Source organism: Periplaneta americana, chromosome 14 (genome assembly GCF_040183065.1).
Source record: "Periplaneta americana isolate PAMFEO1 chromosome 14, P.americana_PAMFEO1_priV1, whole genome shotgun sequence".
Lineage (NCBI taxonomy): Eukaryota > Metazoa > Arthropoda > Insecta > Blattodea > Blattidae > Periplaneta > Periplaneta americana.
The window spans coordinates 89,357,184-89,379,429 of NC_091130.1; the positions used below are offsets into that span (position 1 = coordinate 89,357,184).

General features: G+C 36.6%; 1 protein-coding gene across 2 annotated transcripts in view; it reads right to left on the reverse strand.

Annotated features, from left to right (window-relative positions):
• Positions 1–21,864, reverse strand: part of slim (scruin like at the midline) — a 46,793-nt gene extending 24,929 nt beyond the window's left edge. For both annotated transcript variants that reach the window (XR_011335906.1, XM_069845721.1), the window contains exon 1: positions 20,974–21,864. Coding sequence is in view for 1 of the 2 variants with exons in the window: in XM_069845721.1 (XP_069701822.1) it covers positions 20,974–21,690 (717 nt within the window). In the remaining variant the exon portion in view is untranslated. The remainder of the gene's footprint in view (positions 1–20,973) is intronic.
• Between the last annotated feature and the right edge of the window lie 382 nt (positions 21,865–22,246).

Genomic DNA, 22,246 nt, shown 5'->3' on the forward strand with positions numbered 1-22,246 from the left:
TTCATTTCAGTCACATGTATCCTTTTTGGTGTTGTAATTTCCACAAACATTACTTACTTACAAATGGCTTTTAAGGAACCCACAAGTTCATTGCTGCCCTCACATAAGCCGGTCATTGGTCCCTATCTCGTGCAAGATTAATCCAGCCTCTATCATTATATCCCAACTCCCTCAAATACATTTTAATATTATCCTCCCATCTACATCTCGGCCTCCCCAAAGGCCTTTTTCCTCTGGTCTCCCAACTAACACTCCATATGCATTTCTGGATTTGCCCATACGTGCTACATGCCCTCCCCATCTCAAACATCTGGATACAGTGCAAAGAAAGTGAAGAGTACAATGCGTGCTGTTCTGCATTATGTAATTTCTCCATTCTCCTGTAACTTCATCCCTCTTAGCCCCAAATATTTTCCCAAGAACCTTATTCTCAAACACCCTTAATCTCTGTTCCTCTCTCAAAGTGAGAGTCCAAGTTTCACAACCATACAGAACAACCAGTAATATAACTGTTTTATAAATCCTAAATTTAAGATTTTTTGACAGTAGACTAGATGAGGGAATGTTAAAATGTTATGTTTTATTTAATGACGCTCGCAACTGCAGAGGTTATATCAGCATCACTGGATGTGCCGGAATTTTGTCCCGCAGGAGTTCTTTTACATGCCAGTAAATCTACTGACATGAGCCTGTCGCATTTAAGCACACTTAAATGCCATCGACCTGGCCCGGGATCGAACCCGCAACCTTGGGCATAGAAAGCCAGCGCTATACCAACTCGCCAACCAGGTCGACTAGACAAGGGATTTTACTATATAACTTATTCATTGTACAAAAGATTTTCTTTCAATGCTGTTAAGAAGTGAGACTGTTGGGTTGCTATGAAAGAATGAGGAAGGAACTGTTGTAATTTTTCCTCAAAGATGTCCAAAAAAATCTTGTGTAGAAAAGAGGACTGTCTGAAGTATTGTTCTATCTGTAGAAAACCATATTTTGAAGGTTAGTGTCATTTGGAGTAACTTTGTACCAGTTCCCAATTTTACTAGAAGATTTAATTTCACATTTCCTAAGTATATCTTTGGACTGAGGCCATCTCCATAACCTATGATCTCTATGCTTTGCTTTCTATCTATTATGTCCGGTATCTGAAGAATATTTAAGGCTCCACGTGGTTAAATATTGAATTCTGTTTATAGTAGCTGTTTATGAACGATTTTCAACGATTGTAAGTATATAACTTTATTTTACTGTACATAACCATTATTGTAAATGTAAACTTATCCTCTCGTCTTTAAAATACAATAACCTCGTGAGATACATAATCTTATGTCTTGAAAATTACAAATTCAGTGCTGTTTCAGACTGATTTCATGGTTACTTTTTACCGCTACAAAGTTTGCATGGTGATATTAATTTTTTTGTAAGCATTTACATTGGATTATAAAATAATTAATTTGTTTACTAAGTGACATGAGACAATTATTACATAAAATTAATACAAAATGTGTAATTACTATATCTACTACAGACACACTTTAGGTTTATAATGAAGAATTAATTTATTTACTAAGGCCCACATAGTTCTTTAATGAAATTTCTTTGACCTGGTTTATTTAAATACTGTTCTAATTTTTACACATCTTAGATTTCTATAATGTGTTGAAAGTTTGACATGGTAAGAAGTCAAAAAGATTCTCCACAGAGAAGACAGTATGCAATAACTGTAAAGTATTCCAGTGAAATGCTACAGCAGGCACTAGATGATATAAGCACTGGAAAACTTGGTCAAAGAGCTTGTATTCCATCCCAAGACAAACACTCACACTTGTATTCTATCCCAAGACAAACACTAGTGAATAAATTGAAAAATAAATACAGAAATAATTTTGGGAGACCAAATACACTGACCGGGAAGGAAAAAAAAAAAAAAACGATCACTTCAAAAAGATACTAAAAGTCAAGTTTAAATGTAAATTATGAAGTAATTGCAGAAATAACATAACTGTAATCATACTCAATTTAAAGATTACACTTTTATGAACTTGTGACACGTAAATTCACGTCTTTCTCACCAATTAATCTTTGGTTTATCGCCTGACGACGACAACGAAGGAGTGTGTTTCTGTGCTGAACATGTGGGGTAGGCCATCATAAATAACTGAAGAGGTTTTATCGCTTTATTGCTTCCCTTCCTTTTGAAAATGAATAACGGCCGCCGAAAATGGTTTATTTGCCATTTCGTCAGTAAGTTTAGTTCAGACAATGCCTCTGTTAACCCAAGATATTGTCAGAGCTGTCGCTCTCATTGATGACAGATGCAGCCTCTGTTATGCCGCTGCTACACCTCGGTGCAAGAGACTGTGAAATGGTTCTGGGAAACACAGAGTTACTCCAGAAGATCTGAATTTGGTAGAAAAAGGAAGACTTCAGTCTGAGATGACCGATTTCTCGTCAGCCAGGTTCTAAGAAATCGCCATACCACAGCAATTGAAGCTCGGAATAGACTACAACATGTGCGGCGGAGTGTTAATGTGAGCGAGAGGACTGTTTGACGACACCTTAGAGAACAAAATCTTCAATCACGACGATCTGCTAAGAGACCGACCAGACAGCACCGAGCCAACCATCTTCAGTTCGCTCGTCAGCATGCCCAATCAACCGTGCAGCAGTGCGCTGTTCTCTGATGAGTCCAAGTTCTCCCTAAAACCTCCAGATGTTAGGGAAAGAGTTTGGAGACGATCTGGAGAGCAGTATGCAGAGTGCACATTGTCTGCAAGGACACCATTTGGTGGAGGCTCTGTGATGGTGTGAGCGGCATCTCCATGGAGGCTTGAATGGAACTGGTGATCATCGAGAATGGTAGCCTTAATGCTCACTGCTACATCAACGAGATTCTCGTCAATCACATCGTGACCTTTGCTTAATTTATTAGAGATGATCTCATATTCATGCATGACAATGCTCGTATCACAGTATCTTGATGCACTGGAGATTGTCTGTCTCAACTGACCAGCACGGAATCCCAACCTAAACCCTATAGAACATCTCTGTGATAGGTTGTGTAGACATATCCAAGGTCGTAATCCTGTTCTGGATACCTTAGGTGATCTGCAGACAGCACTCCAAGAGGAATGGGACAATATCGATCAGAGAGACATCATAACCTTAATCGAAACCATACCTAAGAGAACGGCAGCTGTAATTAGGGCCAGAGGGAGACACGCCAGATATTGAGTGTTTGTTTCAGTTATTGTTAGTGTGAATTTAAGTTGTTTGCATCAACACCATTTTCAGTGAAGTTTAGTGGATAAATATTCAGTTGAAAGTTAAGTGAAAAATTTCGACAAAAGTGTAGATTTATTAAGTTATGACGGTCACTGACTCAAAATTGAAAGGTATGAATTTATATGTCACAAGTTCATAAAAGTGTAATTTTTAAATTGAGTATGATTACAATTATGTTATTTCTGGAATTACTTCATAATTTACATTTAAACTTGATTTTTAGTATTTTTTTCAAGTGATTGTATTTTTTGCCGGTTAGTATGTTTCCACTGAGGATGTTGGTACTCTGTGCTATAACAACTTTGTAATAGTCTCATATAAAGGATCACTGTTCCATGGTAGGCCCACAGTCAATAGCATTGAACTGCATGGGACCATCTCCAGATACAAAGTCAGTTCTAAGGTCAAGTAGGAAAGACACTGGATGTGGCCTGACCAGATTGAAGTAATCAAGAAAGTTAATAAGTTGGTAAATAAAAGGGACACATATGAACTGATTATGTTAATACCTGAAAAAAATTGTGAATTAGTGAATTAAAAATAACGTTCACCAAACAGTATGTAAATAATAAACACACAAAAATTGTCTTTATATTTCCTGTTGTATTGCTAGTAGCCTATGTTTTCTTGTTACAGTAAATGTTCTATGTTTTCAATAAATTTTGTTTTGTAACGACATATGAAATAAAATAGTCAAAAGTACCTTGAATTTGAAGGGAAATATAGAGAATTGAATGTAATAGGAAAACATAGGTGGTTACAAAGTTTCCCCAATTAGCCATGTAACTTTGTACCACCCCAGATCACATATGTAACAGACTGGCCATTCCCCATGTTAAAAACAGTAACATGTGGAAGAGAACAACCACAAGGATCACTACCGTTGATTGAGGACGACTGCTAGATGGAAGTACAGTAGTTGCTCCATGCAATTCAAATGAGAGTTATAACGTGATTTCTTATGCAGTAGCTAGATGGCAGAATAGTGAAATTGATAAAAGTTGTTAAAGTCAAAGCCTATAAGGCTGAGCAATTTGTTGTGATCTAGGGTACTACTGTTAAATGTCAAATTTCACCTATTTACAATATGATTCTTGATGTTTATGTCTCAACCCATAAAATTTTCTGAAATAATTTAGTTTTAAACATCAATTTAAATTAATTAGACACTATTTTAGGTAAGTATAAAAATATGATAAAAGGTGGTACAAAGTTACTCCAAATGACTATTTCATCAATTCCATTTACGTCAAACATAAACGTTTTAGCCATATATTCTATTAACCCTTTCGGATCTGAATTTATGGGTGCACAAGGTCATACACACATCATGGAGAAACAAAAAAAATCTTCTTCCTAATAACAGCTGGCCAAGGAACTGGTGGGTGCTGCACTCTATCGGTAAAGAACGAAACTACTTCTGAGGATACCAAATAGAATCATCAGACAAATCATATTACAGAAATGTTAGTGATTCCAAATCAATCATTCAAGCGGAAAGGGTTAAATGTGAAGTACCAGGACAGTTTTCACATGATTGATAACACATTTGCTATGGAGGATTACAACTTCTGCTTGGAGATGAGTCTTTCTTCTTCTACTTCTTGAAGAATGTTTTTGACACTTGAGTGACAAATCTATTTGCCTTCCTGCTGATAAGATTTCACAAAGGTTTTCAATCGAACCAGAAACTTCAACCAAAGAAAGCTCTTCTGACTGCATTTGTCTTATAATCCTACACATAATCCTATACACATCATACAAATCTAGTTGGTCAGCCAGGAATTTCAGCCATAATAAAAAAGTTCTGTCCAAAAAGAAATCTTTGAGAAAGCGTGGGCACTTCTCAACTGAAATAAAGTATGATTTAAAACCATCAAACATAGCAATGACTCTCTGAAGTGCAGGAAATAAAGACAGCCATCTAATTTTGGTGTGCATCAATAAAAATCTGTACTCAACCTCTGCAAATTCACAGAATTCCTTCAGAGACTCAGTTCTGTGTAGATATCAAAGTAGCCTACTTGTAGATCTTGTAAAGGATAACTTTAATATCGATAATAGCACTGATATACAGAGTGATTCAAGAGGATTTACCACCACTTATGGAGCTTATTTCTGAAGACATTCTGAACAAAAAATCTATATAGGCCTATATAATTTCAACTGGTAATGGAAATTACAGGAACATGGTTGAACGGATTTTAATGAATGAACCATTATTTTGAAGCTTGGCATCCAAAGATTTTCGGAAAAACAGTAACTTTCAGTGAAGCGTTAGTTTTCCTACATAATTTTCCTATTTTCAAAAATCCATCTTTCGTCAGTTTTGAGAACCAATTGCATTTCAGTATAAAACAAAACACACACTACAATAAACAATACACGAAGGCCATGACCTGCAGGTTTGCTGACTTGTTTAGAGCTCAAATTCAATTGGTTATTAAAAACTCTAAAAATAATTTACAGGTCTGATTCTGCGGTATGTAATTTTCTGAGTACAGCTGTGTATTGAATATTAAAATCTACAAAACTTGAGGTGGTTTAATGACATTATTACCATTAGAAATGAAATATTATTATAGTTTATGCCATGATGTGACTATTTTTCATTAATTATACATTTAATGCTATATTGATAATATGAAAGTGAACGTTTTGGGGTTATGTAAGTAGATGTAGAGAATATCTTAAATTAGATCTTCATTTCTATAATTTACTGAGTGGCCGCTATATAGAATATATATATATATAATTACAAAACTTACGTAAGATAATATTGTTATTAAAAATAAAATATTTTTATAGTTATTAATTAAGTGGGGTTGGGTCTTTTTCATATACTTAATCGCGGTGTGGTGTAGATATTTATATGCGTCATTCTCTTCAGTAATGGCTCAAGAAAGCGCAAAAATTATAGTTCCTAAGGAAAGACCAAAAGGTATTACTTACTGACAAACTAAGAAGCCTACAAAATTATGCAATCTCCCGATCATTTCAGCAAGATATCTTAGCAGGATAAAATGATTTTACCCTCTACATTTCAAACTCTACATGTAGCAGCTATACCAAAATGCTATGTCTATTGTTCGAAAGCATAGCAAACCTGACTTTTTTAACTTTCACCTACAATCCACAATGACCTGAAATAGCTATTGCTTTACTTCCACATGAAAAACTCCCTGATCGTCCTGACATTGTTACTTGCGTTTTCGCGTTGAAACTCAAAAACTGAAGGTGGATAGGTTCAAGAAAAAGTATTTGGCATAAAAAAAACCATTCAGAGGGAGTATGTTTCATTATTATGGAAGCAAATAACTTTCAAAGTGTCTGGTATTCATTGAAAATATTTCTGAACAAATTTTAATTGAATGTTTAATGAACTTAGTTTGCAGCATTTGCTGCACAAGCCACTAGTGTTATATAAATATGTGTCCTAATCTCAATATTTTCAGAGTTACACTAATTTGAAATTGTTTGTAAAATACCATTATTCTTTACTTTTAAAGGTAAAATAATATTACAGATAAAGAATGAACTATTCAGGACTATCATTTCTTTAATTAGCTAGTATTCCGAAGCTAGAAATGTGTTGTGAATTCCATAGTTGCTTCGTACAGAATTTTTTTTCGATTTTAACTACAAAATTACATTTTTCTTACGCATTTATCACAACAATTGTTACTAATCACGTCACTCTGGTAAATTCTTCAAGACTGTACATTAGGATGCATAAGTAAACTGTAAAGAATCAAGTTCCTAAAGTGGTATGACTTCTAACAATTTTTGTTATAAGTGCAGAAAAATAATGTAATTTTTAGTTAAAAATTGAAAAACAAAATCTGTACAAAGCAATTAACAACACATTTTTAGTTTTAGAAACTAACCAATTAAAGAAATGAAACTTCTGAACAGTTCATTCTCTATTTTTAATATTCTTTTACCCTTAAAGCTAAAGGAAAAAAATATTTTACTAACAATTTCAAATTAGTGTAATTCTGAAAATATTGAGATTAGGACACATGTTTATATGACATATTTGCTCAGAATGTCTTCGGAAATTAACTCTGTAAATGGCAGTAAATCCTCGTGAATCACCCTATATACTTTACAGAATTTAAATTAGCTGCAAATCTTTCCAAGGCATGTGAAGACAACACATTTAAACAATTGCTTCACATTTCGTTCTGGCACAAGGGAATCTAGGCCCTCAAATAGTTTGCGAATAACAGATGTACAATCCATGGAACAGAAACTGTGGTTATGAAACAGAGAGTGATAGGCGAAAGTGCCTTCCTCAGCAGCTAACTGAAGTTCTGAAGCATTCTTGAAGAACGTCGTCACTTTACTGCTGGAAGTTGAAGCTGAGAGTGCATCTTTATGTTTCTTTTTACTAATATGGTCCTTAATGTCAGAACAACCACCATGTGCTATGGATATCACAGAATGACAAATAGTATCGTTAAAGCTTGTTTCCCTTATAAAAGGGAAATCTGACTTCAGTGCATTTCTTTTAGGCATGTTTACTTGTGGTTTAAAGTAAACAAATAAACCTCACTAGTATGTATACAAAGTGAATGAATCATCAGATGACTGAAAGCAAGTAATGGTCTCTTAAACCAAATTATAGTAATTTAGCAATTACTTCTGATAAGAAAATTTAGTAAAATAATAACATTATACATTACCTCTGATTGAGGTTCTGGCTGATATGCATATTTATTATCAGATAGAACATCTCACTTGAAGATATGTGTCAGAGGAAGAACAATTATTTGTATGCATCTGAAGTCTGACTAGTATAATATGTAGCTAGTCTGTGATGTATGCAATGGAGGGAAAAAGGAACTGGCCACCCTACCCCATTATCTCCTGGCCTAGTTGCCTCGTAAGTGGTGCCTTCGTAGTATCACTTGTGGGATTCTGATATGTCTTTGGACAGTTGACTAGACAATAACATTATCTTGTTAAGATAAAATTATTCACAGGAATATTTTTCTATTCCACAAATAATTCCTTTAATCCTGAGTAGAGCATTATAACATGCCACTATCTGTGTATGAATATATACATTTAAATAAACTTGCACATTGTACACTCTTCACTTTATATAAAAATTTATTATTTCATAAGAATTTTTTGTACCTAAAGTGGACACTCTTAAAAACCAGGACATTTAGACGTCCCAAAAAACTTTCTTGGGACACTGGGACTATTCATGAAAATCAGGACTGTCCTGGTAAAACCAGGACGTCTGGTCACCCTGCTTATTACAGAAACCTTTCATATCCCGTCCATTACAGAAAAGCTAAGGAAGTTAGTTTTTTATTTTCATGATAATGAAAATAATATTAAAGGCCTGACTGTTACAATTTCTGTAAGAATTTATTACTGAATTCTAACATAAAAATATTATTTTACTAGACATTGCCAAAATCCAATAAATTCCACAATTTTTAAGTGTCCTACCTGTTACAACTTACATACCATATGCCATAGCTATACCCGTATCATTATTGCCACAATTAATACAAAAAATTTCAGTACTTTTATTCTTTTAAGATAAACAGGAACGGAATGAAAAAAACCAAAGATGAGGATGAAAAGATATAAAGAGATGTAGAAGGCAACACTGTGTGAATAAAGATGCTCAGCAGAAGAAAGAAGTGTGCAGCAAAGAGAAAATTACTTTGGTAAACAGCAAGAAGTTGAAGCTGAAAAAACTTAGAGAGACAGAAAGAAAAATAAAATACAGAGCTAGGAAGAAAAAAGAATGTCAGAAAAGTCTATATGAAATTCTCTCTTTGAATGTTAGGGTCTTATTCTCGTCCACAATCTTTGGGAAGAGGAAGAAAGCATGTAAGGATGTTCTACCACAAAGTACAAGTAAAAACAAAGCTGTAATAAAAAATTATTGTAAGGAACACTATCAAATGACTGTATAGATCACTTGTGAGTAATATTATTTTTGGTGTGAAAATTACGTTCGTATGTATAATACCTGCCTTTATTTCGATTAAATATTGCGAAATTCTTGTACATTCATTTATGCATGATTCAATAATTTTCAATTGCATCGCACGGATATTTAGATATGTTGAAATTACAGGTTATGTTTACTGTACTAGTTGCTTCTTTGTCTAATTTTAGTGGTCTCCAATGCCCTCCCATTACATATGTATGTTATGTCATATGGAAATTATAGGTTATGTTTACTATATTTAACTTATTCCTATATTCACAATTATACATTATAATTAAACATAATGTCATGTATGATACTCTGCACATTCAATTTGTCTGTATTTTTATACTACAATTGAGTACTGAATTATTGTATTTATCTACTACTAAGAGACAAAGTAATACAATCGTATGTACACTAATTTCATAGGAGTGGTATGGTAAATTTTCTGTCTACAATTAAGGAATGTAGGCTATATGTGCTGAACTAAAATCACAATATAAATTCTTTTTTATTAAACCACAAAATAGCTTCAATTCTAAATTTAAAATGTTGATGGAAACAGATTATGTTAACATGTAAAATTCTCTTCACATTAAAATAACACAGTTTTGTAATTATTTCTGCACCATATTATGCAACAAGAAGTAAACGGAATGTATGGATACATTACACTAAATAAAGCTTAGCAATGATACGCAATAAAGTTATAATATAATATTTCACTGAGCTCCATACACTGAAATAGAAAACCTGAACATACATTACGGCCTGGTCTAGATCGAAAAGGCATTGACTGCGGCATATCTCGTATTGTTGTGAAAAGTTGTGTAAACTGTGAAATCTTCGTTATCGGTTGTAATAACTGTAATTGACTAAAATACAATAATTTGAATAATAATGTGGGACAAGGAGACATTTGTAGCACTATAAATTGTAAGAAAAAGAGATTAGAGTTATCCTTCTTCCAAAAAGATCCAGGAAGGTGAGTTTATAGAATATAATATATATTTTATGAAGAAAATATATAAACCTTATGTATTTCATATTTTTAATAGTGGAAGGAAGCTGTTAATTTTTCTAAAAGAACATGATATCGGAAGTACAATACATTTTATCGTCTGCTAGGGAAAGAAAGGGACTGTGATGAGGCGATAGTAGTGATTCTGGTGGTTAGCAACTATCTATGGATGCATATTTCTTAAGCACTGAACTTCGTGACTGTATATACTAGACTGTGGTGTTATGCTGGGTTTGTTGCCAAAGTGAAATCGGTAGCGCCAAATGCTTCTTGGACACATTGTTGCATTCACAGACAGGCTCTGTTTCTAAACGCACGCCCGATGGATTGAAATGTGTGCTGGACATGCAGTGAAAATAATTAATTTTATTAAGGCTTGCCCTACAAATTCCCGCATCTTTGCAGTGCTTTGTGAGGAAATGGGAAGCATTTATAAGTGTTTGTCTCACACTGAAGTTAGCTGGCTATCTCGAGATACAATTATTTCCAGACTGTATGAGCTTAAAGACGAAGTTTACGTTTTTCCCACCAGCCATGCCTTTCACCAAGCAAAGTGCATGGAAGATGAAATCTTACTTCAGACTTTAGCTTATTTGGCAGACATTTTCTCAAAAATTAACAGTTTAAACTTATCTCTCCAGGGGTCAAATATAAACGTTTATATTGTGCAAGACCATATCGAATCATTCATTAAAAAACTTAATTTTTGGGAAACGTGTTTCAATAGCAATCAAACAGTGCTTTGATACCCTTCACGACTTCCTGGTGGAAAATAATCTTTCTTTGGACGAAAATGTCAAGAACATGGTTAAAGAACATTCAGAGAATATTTCCCTGCTATGTCCAATAATAACAATTGGATTTGCAATCCCTTCAAAGAGTAAAAAATTTTAGAATCCACATTAAGCGTAGATGAAAAAGAGCAGCTTCTTGAAATTTCCACTGATTTTCAGTTACAGAAAAGTTATAAATCTTTGTCATTAATTGGTTTTTGGTTGAGTTTAAAGGAGTTCCCAGTATTAGCGAATAAAGCCATAACGGATTTATTATCCTTTTCATCCATATATTTGTGCGAAAAATCGTTTTCTTCATATATCTCCATTTAAAAAATAAATACAGAAACAGACTTTGTGCTGAAAGTCATCTGAGACTTTATTTAACTTCTGTGGTTCCTGACTTCAAAGCTCTGTGCCATGGAAAGCAGGCGCAACCTTCTCACTGAATTCCAAGAAAGAGGTGAGTAATTGTAAGGAAAACTTGTATTTATTATTGCAACTAGGCCTACACGTTGTGTAACTTTTAAACCATAACTAGAGTAACTATAGGTTTTAACCGTTAAGTTAATTTAATGTTATTAAACCTTTTGCTTGGAATTAAATTTTATGCATGTCTACTGTATGTATATTTAAAAGTCAGTGGTTCACCCAACTCAGATCTTTATGGAAGGGGTTCGCAAGTCGAAAAAGGTTGGGAACTGCTGCTCTAGAGCAAAGTTAAAAAGTAAAGTTGATTGTGCATCTCCTTGCTTTAGCCCACAGTGAATTGGAAACACATCTGACAGAAACTGATCTATACAGACTCTGCTGTATGTTTCACTGAGACACATTTTAATTAATCGAACTAGTTTCTTGGGAATACCAAATTCAATAAGAATATCATATAAAACTTCTCTCTTAATCGAGTCATAAGCCTTTTTGAAATCTATGAAAAACTGATCCACTGTACTCTTATACTCCCATTTTTTCTCCACCATTATCTGTCGAATACAAAATATCTGATCAATAGTTGATCTATTATGCCTAAGACCACACTGATGATCCCCAATAATTTCATCTACATATGGAGTTAATCTTCTCAAAAGAATATTGGACAAAATTTTTACGACGTCAACAAAAGTGATATTCCTCGAAGTTACTACAGTTAGTCTAGTCCCTCTTCTTAAAGATAGGTATGATTATGGACTCCTTCCATTGTTCTGGTACAATTTCCTTTTCCCAAATATCAAGTAAAAGCTTATAAATTTCGTTAGATAATGCACTTCCACCTTCTAGTATTAATTCTGCTAAAATTTGATGGATACCTGGAGACTTATAATTTTTCAGATTTTCTATCGTAATTTCGACTTCTGAAAGTGTGGGTTCGGGTATAAATGGCTCAGCAGTTTGTATTTCAATTTCGTCCTGATCATTTCTACTTTGGCCTATGTATATTTAGTAGTTGCCCAAAATAGTTTTTCCATCTGTTCAGTATTGAATGAGTCTGCAAGCAAATGACCATTCTCATCCTTGATCACGTTTGCCCTTGCCTGATATCCATTCTTAAATTCCTTTATCCCCTTATATAAATCTCTAATGTTTTTATTTTTACTATTTGTTTCTACCTCATTCAGTTTTTCCTTCACGTAATCTCTCTTTTTATTCCTAAGTGTACGATTTGATTCCCATCTTTTATTGAAATAATTATCTCTATTTGCCTCAACTGGATCCTGTAAGAATTTCAATTTTACCTGTTTTCTTCTTTCTACTACCATGCAACAATCTTCATCAAACCACGGTTTCTTTTTTTAGTTTCATAATAACCTATGCTCTGCTCAGCTGCAATTTTGATATTATCTCGGTTATTTTCCTACACGCTATTAACATCTACCTCTTCCTCAACTTCGTCGAAACTTGCTTATACGGCAAACCTATTTTTCGACCTGATAATGTTGCTTAGTTTTCTCGTCCTTTAAATTCGGAATATTGAATCTTCTAATATTAACTTGTTGCTCTACTGCTTGGCTATTGATAGTCTTTCTCTTAGTTCTCCAATTACCAAATAATGGTCAGAATTACAGTCTGCCTCTCTGAAGGTCCAAATGCCTACTGTAGTAGTATGTCTTCTTTTATCTATCAAGATGTGATCTATTTGGTTGTGTGTCAATCCATCTGGAGAAGTCCAAGTATATTTACGTATATGCACTGCCGAGCAAAAAAAAATGCAACACTTGAATAAATTAGAATTATCAAACTATAATACAAATTATATGGACCTGTTTGTCTTAGCCAAGTATTAATTCACTTTTTGAGAAGAAAAGTATACTCATTGGGTGGTTTATGACACCCTCTTTACCACTTCCAGTCCCTTACTCTATTTATTGCTGTGCCATTATAATTTACAACCCTAAACACAAGCAGCCAATAAAAATTTACAACACTATTATTTTCCTTTTATGCTTATAATGGAATTCTGTGATATTGAACTCAGTTTTAAACAATATTTACGAGAGTTAAGATGCCGTTAAGCCCCAAGAACGCCACTAGTGCAGTTGCATTGGTAGAGAATGACCACAGCTTATGTTATGTGACTCAGGTGTTGCATACATGGCCCCGTAACTCTTGAAGAGTATCTGAAGCACGGTTGCGGATATTCCTTCCTAAAATGTCCCACAGATGATCAGATGAGTTAAGATCTGGGGAAAATTTTAGAACACGGACTGCACCTGCCATCCCCACCCAAAGACACTAGGGGATGGTGGGAACTATGGGTAATATGGGTGGGGGGGAACCTGCTTGAGAGTAATTTCCCTATTCCTTTCCCTCCTGCCTTCTCTCTCGCTCTCTCTCTCTCTCTCTCTCTCTCTTCATCTCTTCATGTGGTGGTATTCTGTTCTTCTATGTCCTTGTTGTATATGTTGTTATTCTTCATGTTGTTCATCTTCTTTGTTGAATCCTCAGCAGTCCTCAGCAGTCTCTCTGGAGAATACGTGTTCTTGGTTGAAAAAATTCGGAACTCGTATATATATTGACCAAGGAGAAAAAAGTACGACGTGCGGGATGCAAGTGTCAATCATGAAGAATAAACTACTGTGTAGACATGATGGTATTTAAGATAAATCATCGTGAAAGTAATATTTGTCCCCTTGTAATGATGTTGAGGGAGATATATATATATTACAATAAAGCGATTTTATGTTGTATTTTAAGTGCATAAATTAATATAAATTCATGCGACTAGATGGCTGGCAGGTGGGCGGGAGAGTAAAGGAGCGGTGAGTTAATGGTACCTAAGTCACGACAGGCCAATCAGAGAAAGAAGGGGTGGCGAAATTAACAGGTCACGCTGGACATCTTGGCGTGCCGACAGTTTTGTGCCGACGTGCAAAAGGGTGGGATGTGCGACTGTGTTGCTCTATCTGCGACACAGAATCGTTCGTCGATATTTTTGCCTTCTCTCTCTCGCTCTCTCTCTCTCTCTCTCTCTCTCTTCATCTCTTCATGTGGTGGTATTCTGTTCTTCTATGTCCTTGTTGTATATGTTGTTATTCTTCATGTTGTTCATCTTCTTTGTTGAATCCTCAGCAGTCCTCAGCAGTCTCTCTGGAGAATATGTGTTCTTGGTTGAAAAAATTCGGAACTCGTATATATATTGACCAAGGAGAAAAAAGTATGACGTGCGGGATGCAAGTGTCAATCATGAAGAATAAACTACTGTGTAGACATGATGGTATTTAAGATAAATCATCGTGAAAGTAATATTTGTCCCCTTGTAATGATGTTGAGGGAGATATATATATATATTACAATAAAGCGATTTTATGTTGTATTTTAAGTGCATAAATTAATATAAATTCATGCGACTAGATGGCTGGCAGGTGGGCGGGAGAGTAAAGGAGCGGTGAGTTAATGGTACCTAAGTCACGACAGGCCAATCAGAGAAAGAAGGGGTGGCAAAATTAACAGGTCACGCTGGACATCTTGGCGTGCCGACAGTTTTGTGCCGACGTGCAAAAGGGTGGGATGTGCGACTGTGTTGCTCTATCTGCGACACAGAATCGTTCGTCGATATTTTTGCCGTGCATAACTTTAGCAGCGATATCGGTAAGTTGATATGGTTTTTGCAGCAGAAAGGGTTATTAGCAAGTGCGTACACTTGCCCTAAATGTGGTGGCAACATGAAATTAACCTCGCGCACAGATATTGGTGATGAGGCCATGTGGAGGTGTTACAGAAGATTACACAAAACAGTTGTACAGCGAACACTTAGAAAGGGCTCTTGGTTTGCCTTTTCTAAGATGTCCATGTCCCGGGTTTTTGATCTCACTTACGTCTGGGTAGCTCAGTTATCACAGAAGCAAGTGAAATCGGTAAATTGATGTAGGCATAAGTTGTACTACTGTCACGGACTGGTACAACTTCTGCAGAGAGGTATGTGTGGAAGTACTTTCCAGGCAGCCACAAACTCAGATAGGAGGGCCCGGACACACTGTCGAGATCGACGAATCTAAGTTCGGGAAAAGAAAGTACAACCAAGGTAAGCGCGTCGAGGGCCAGTGGGTGTTTGGGGGCATCGACTGCGATACCAAGGAATGCTTTCTTGCCACAGTGGAGGACAGGACTCAAGACACTCTGTTGGGAGTGTTGAATGAAAATGTCCTTCTAGGAACAACAATTTATTCCGATTGTTGGAAGGCATACAAATCTTTGAGTGACGAAGGTTACATTCACATGACTGTAAACCAGTTGGAAACTTTCAAAGATCCAGAAACAGGTGCCCACACGAACATTGTAGAGTCGATGTGGAGATGTGTTAAGGGAAGTATGCCTAGCAGCCCCGACACCCTGCTTGTTTTCATCATGTGCTACACGTCGAGTCTGCAATGTTCACGGAGATCGCCAGTGGCTGCCATGATGTTTCGAGGTGGCGCATGTCTCGAATGGAGCGAGATGAAGTGTGAGAACGCGAGAGAGGGAAAAGTCGGCAAGGAAAGTTGCAAGGTAGGTGCGGTGCGGGTAGAGGGGACGGGTGCAGTCCGTGTTCTGGAGTTTAGCCAAGATCTGGATTGAGTGATGGCCATTGCATGAGTTGAATCCCTACTTCAATGATGTACTGGAGGACTATCACACCACACGAGGACGTGTATTGTCCTGTAAGAGCACGAAATTGTCACCATAAATGATGCAAAAGGAAGAACATGTTGCCCAAGGATTTCTTCCATATAGCGATGGGCAGTAAGAAACCCACCTTCCACAAAGACAGAGTCCATTCATAGAGTAAAACTGATGCCTGCCCACACAATCACTGAACTGCTATGAAATGCTGTCCTTGATGAATATTTTCATGAAAAATACTTTTCTCCAGTCCTCTTCCACACTCTTTCTCTTCCATCTGGGGATCTGAGGCAGAATCGAGACTGATCTGAGAACAAAACTGTTCTCCACTATTCCTCAGCCCATGCCTGATCTTTCTTTGCAAACTGTAAGTGAGTTTGTCGATGTTATCTTGTAAGTTCTGAGCCAGGAGCAGGTCTTCTGGAGATCAGGCCAGCATTATGTAACCTCCTCCTCACAGTCCATTCACTGACATTCACACCTCGCACTTTTTCTAGTCGATTTTTGACTTAGACCGCAGTGGTGCAGTGGTTACGCAGCACTTGAAGGCACAAGAACTGGTCATCTATTGCAAGAAGTTGATTTTTCCCTACCATATCCTGTCTTCGAGAATATGAACGAAGTTCCCTGTACCTTTGTACTGTACCTGAAACCGTCGTTGAAGTTGTATGCAACACCTGAACCACATAACGTAAGATGCTGCCATCCTCTACCAATGCGACTGCTCTAGCACCTTTCATGGGTTTTAACGGCATCTTAACTCTCTTAAACGTTGTTTAAAACGGAGTTCAATATCACAGAATTCCATTCTAAGCAAAAAATGAAAACAATAATGTTGTAAATTTGTTTTAGCTGCTTGTGTATAGAATTGTAAATTTTAATGTCACAGCAATAAATATAGACTAAGGGACAGGAAGTGGCAAAGATGGTGTCACAAACCACCCAATGGGTAAATTTTTCTTCCTAAAACATGAATTAACATTTGCCTAACACAAACAGGTCCACAGAAGCACACAGTAATGTTACAATTTGTATTATGGTTTGATATTTCAAGTTTATTCAAATGTTGCGTTTTTTTGGGTCGGCAGTGTATGTAGTAGTAACACAGATTTTATTAGTGATAACTGCACTGTAAGCTATAAAATATTCAGTAATGATGGTACAGTTCGGCCGTTCCTTTTTGGCCAGTGGATTCTGGATGCGCTGTCGTCTCGCCATGCAGTGCAAGCCTACATTCCGTGGTGCATGAGCAGTGTCAGTGTATTTCCGGAGCCACGTGGGGACAGTGTGACGAGAGCGTAAAGTGTAGTGAGTATAGTGAGTGATACACGAAAGTTGCTACGTGTTGAAATGTCGCCTGTTATTTCGAAACTAGCATCCAAGACATTGCATAGTCAATGCCGTGAAGTCGTTTCTAACGTTCACGCATTCATGAAGCGTGAATCAGAGGCCGGAGAGACACTGATACCTCTGAAGAGGGTTCAGGAGAGAGTTGTAGCGGCGGCCTGCGTGTCTGAGAGATCCGTGAGAAGGATTATCAAGGAGAGGCAACGTGCTGAAGAACAGGGAACTTCATTCGAAACGCCTGGTAAAAAACACAATGTTCCGAAACGGACCACTGATAAAGATAATTTCAATACAGATTTCATTTGACGAACAATTTATAACTTCTATGTCGAAGAGAAATGCGTACCAACAGTAAGCAAACTCCTTTGTAAGCTGAAAGACGGAATCAATTTTTCTCGTGGAAAAACAAGTTTAAAATTAATATTAAAAAATATGGGGTTCAGATGGAAGAAAACGAGAAACAATCGAGCGGCTCTAATTGAACGACATGACATCAGGTCCATGCTTATAGCATACCTACGGGCTATTAAGAAATATCGAGAAGAGGGTCGTCCTATTGTTTATGAAGACGAGACTTACATCCATAGTAGCCACACAAGACCTAACAACTGGAGTGATGACAGCACGGCAGGTTTGATGGCACCAACATCCAAAGGCACCAGATTAATAATCGTGCATGCAGGTGGCCGATCAGGTTTCGTTCCAAACGCACTACTTATTTTTAAATCAGGAATGTCAACAGGTGACTACCATAATGACATGAACTCTGAAAATTACCAGCGTTGGCTCAAAGAACGATTAATACCAAATTTACAGCCGAATACCATGTTAGTGGTAGATAATGCTTCCTACCACAATGTGCAGATTAATAAACCACCCACATCAAACACTCAGAAAGATGATATGAAAGCATGGCTTACAAGCAATGGCATTGAGTACACGGAAAATATGCTTAAGATTGAGCTTTATGATTTAATAAAATGGCACAAACCCCAACATAATATCTCATAGATTCAATAATGGAAGAACATGGTCACAGTGTCCTGAGACTACCACCATACCATCCAGATTTGAATCCTTTAGAGATGATTTGGGCTGACGCAAAACAGTGGGTAGCCAATAGAAACACTACATTCAAGATAGCCGATGTTATGGCATTATGTCGGCAAAGCTTTGAAGAAATCAGAGTAGGTAAGTGGAAAAATGTTTGCCGCCATTCAGAAAAAGTTAAATCTGATTATTTCGAAATGGAAGGTTTGGTAGAAGATGCTATCGAAAGAATAGCATTTACAGTTAATAATAGCAGTGATACTAATGACAGCGAGTCAGAAGACGGAGAAGATGGAGGGATAGAAGAATTGGAGTGAACAGTTTATTCTTTACTAGTGCAAATGTTCCATATGTATTTTGGTGGATGTCTAAATATCTCTGTGCAAGTGAAAAAGAGATATGTGTTTTAGTGTAAAACTGTGTGTATAATACACTCAGGGACAAAAAAAAACCGGACACTTCTATATTTGCTTGTATTTTGTTGCCAATTATTTCAAAATGAAACAAAACCCATTTAAACAAAATAATGTTTCATTTAGCACCTTATACGACAACATTTGAACAAAAAAAAAAAAAAATCCATGATGAGAAAATTTACAAAAAATTACAAAGGGCATATAACTATGGCATCGTTTGGTCTAACTGTTTTTTCATTTTATGGTGCCTTAAACATTAAAAACTCTTTTCAGTAACGGGTATTACCCCCTCTGGCTTGAATAACTGCATCCATACGTCTTGGCATGCTCTCAATTTGGTTAGCAATGTCTTCTTGAGGTTTAAGTTCCCATTCTTCGCCAAGTGCTCGCCTTAACTCTGGTCTTGGTCGTTTATTCTTAACACGCTGTCCCAGCATGTCCCACACGTGTTCAATTGGGTTCATGTCTGGACTCCTTGCTGGATATGGAAGAACATGGATTCCCACTTCTTGGAGATAATCTCCGACCGCATGGGCAATATGCGGCTGTGCATTATCATGCATTAAAACAAAATTATCGCCTACAAATTGGCCAAATGGCACAACATGATCAGCCAAACATTCATTTATATATCTATCAGCTGTTAGTCTTCCATTTTCAACAAAAACCAACTCTGTACGAGCATCCGTACACACTCCTGCCCAAACAATCACTCCACCACCTCCATACGGCACATTTTCGGAAATGCAACACTGTGAAAATCGTTCTCCCCTCCTTCTCAAAACTCCTTCACGTCCATCAGGTGAGCACAGATTGACACGGGACTCATCGGTGAACAGAACACAGCTCCACTGTCCATTTCTCCAATCCCTATGATCATTTGCAAAATGCAGTAGTTCAACAAGATGCATCCTGGGAAGTGTGGGACCAGTTGCAGGTCTACTTGATATCAGTCCACTTGCTTTCAACCTCCTTCTAACTGTTTTGGCCGAAATTAGGCGTCCATGCATGTTAACAAATTGCTGGGCTACATTAGTAGCTGGCAGGTTGCGCTCCCTAAGAACTCTCAACACCATATACCTGTCTTCATTTGGATTTGTAGCTCTTAGACGACCCGAACCTGGTCTTCTGGTATATTCTAAGGTCTCTCTATGCCGTTTGATGGCATCATGGGTTGTGCTTCTAGCCATATTAATAACATTTGCAATGTAACGTACACTGTGTCCATCATCATAAAGGGCTACAGCTCGAGCCACATCTTCAGGTCGCATCTTGTTTCAAGACAAATGTTACAACCCCACTTAAACTTAGAAAATGTAAAAATAAAGAAATAACGAATGATAACGATAATGAAGCACAAAATGGTTGAGACAAAATTGTTATAGCTGAGACTCCGAAAGCAAAATTGGAATATTTGGTTGTAATGGCTTGTTTATAAAACAAAAAACAATCAACAATGTATACACGTCTCCATAACAACAGATGGCTACCATAATATTGTATGAGAAGATAATACCAGCAAATATTAAAGTGTCCTTTTTTTTTGTCCCTGAGTGTATTTATAAGTGAAAAAGAAACAATTATTTTAGTGTAGAACTTATGTGTAAATATTCCGAACATTTCGTTCGACTTCATTAACTGCAGGCGCTCAACTTTTCCACTGCACTGACTGTACTCACAGTCCCTCAACCTTCTTGTGGGCGGGCGGAAGGATCAGCTACGGGTAAGTCACATGCTAGCTCAGACTCGCTTCAAATTTGTCACACGCATCCCACCGGCTAGGAACGGCAGGCAAAACTGTAAGATAAACTAAAATGCCACTGTCTACCCAAATAAGTACAGCACGCTTCGCTACTGCTTTCTATTTAGTTCAAAGTAATTGTTATCCTACCTACTGTTGGAAAGTATTTAATTTAGTTAGCCCTATATTAATTTGGCGAATCTTATTACAACTTTATGTTATGTAACGGTTGAAATAAATGGTTGTTATTATTACTATTATTATTATTATTAGCATACCTGAAAACCATATACTTCTTCCGCTGTACCACCTCCAAGCAGATAGATTCGTGTTCCATCAAATGCAAGTTCATGACGATATCGTCCTTGGGGCTCTCTCCATGCTTTACCTGTGCACATATACATCTCTTCCCAAACACCTTTTCGCAAATCTAATCGGTGAACATCAGCAGTGTAATCAAAGCCTGTAGTGCCCCCAACTGTATATAAATAAGGGCCGTCCAAAACCAATGCTTGGCCATACTGTTTTGGTGGAAAAGAACCTTCCATATTCACGAGCTGCATATTATAATCTTCACGAAGATTACAAACGTAAAGCTGATTACTACACGTTGTTCCAAATGGGTAACCTGTACCACCAAAAATCATCATGGTTCCTCCTTTCAAAATCACAGCATTAGAAGCCAGTTCGTTTGGTATAGATCCTTTACAAGCAACTCTTTTCCACATTTTTGAAGCAAAATTATATTTCCATAGTTCTTTAAACAAAGGTCTACTTTCCAACCACACTGGGTCATCTCGTATATCAGGATCATTGTGAATAGACGGATTATATCCCCCAAATGAATAAAGATTTTTATCGTCACACACAACTCTATGCCCACTTCTTGCTTTAGGAGCATTAGGCAGACCTTCTAATAATTTTGGAACAATTTTTATGAAAACGAAAGGTCTAAATGTGTACATGCAATTCTTCTTTTGTGATACGTTGCTCATAGTTACGTTAGATGGACCTCAACAATGTTGAAAGGCCACTGAAATTATACTTGGGGACAATAAATAACTAAACATAACAAAACTATTAAATGTCCAAAATATAATTCTAACTTTAAATAAATACCCAACACAGACACCAATTACAATAACTAAAGCCTACAAAGTGACCAACATACTAACTTGTCTATGACATGTTAACCAACATAACTACTTTCGAAACTTCAGCTTCCGTATCCACTTCACTTCCGGCTTAACGACACTCTACCTACTTAGGGTACGTACACGTTGGAGCGACGATAAACGAAAAAAAGAAGAAGCGATGCTATATCAGAGAGGAGACGTAACCACATTTCGTGCTCTTGATAGAGAATATTAATATTTCTTTATTTCTCATTTATAGTGTAATATTGTGTTTGTTTAAACTCAGTGAATATTTGAAATAGTGATTATTCAATTTATCTGTTATAAATATATCAACAAAGCCCCTACAGTCTCGGCTGCGCGAAACGAGGAAACCGGGGCAAATTGAACGCTGCGCTTGCCGCCATATTGTTGG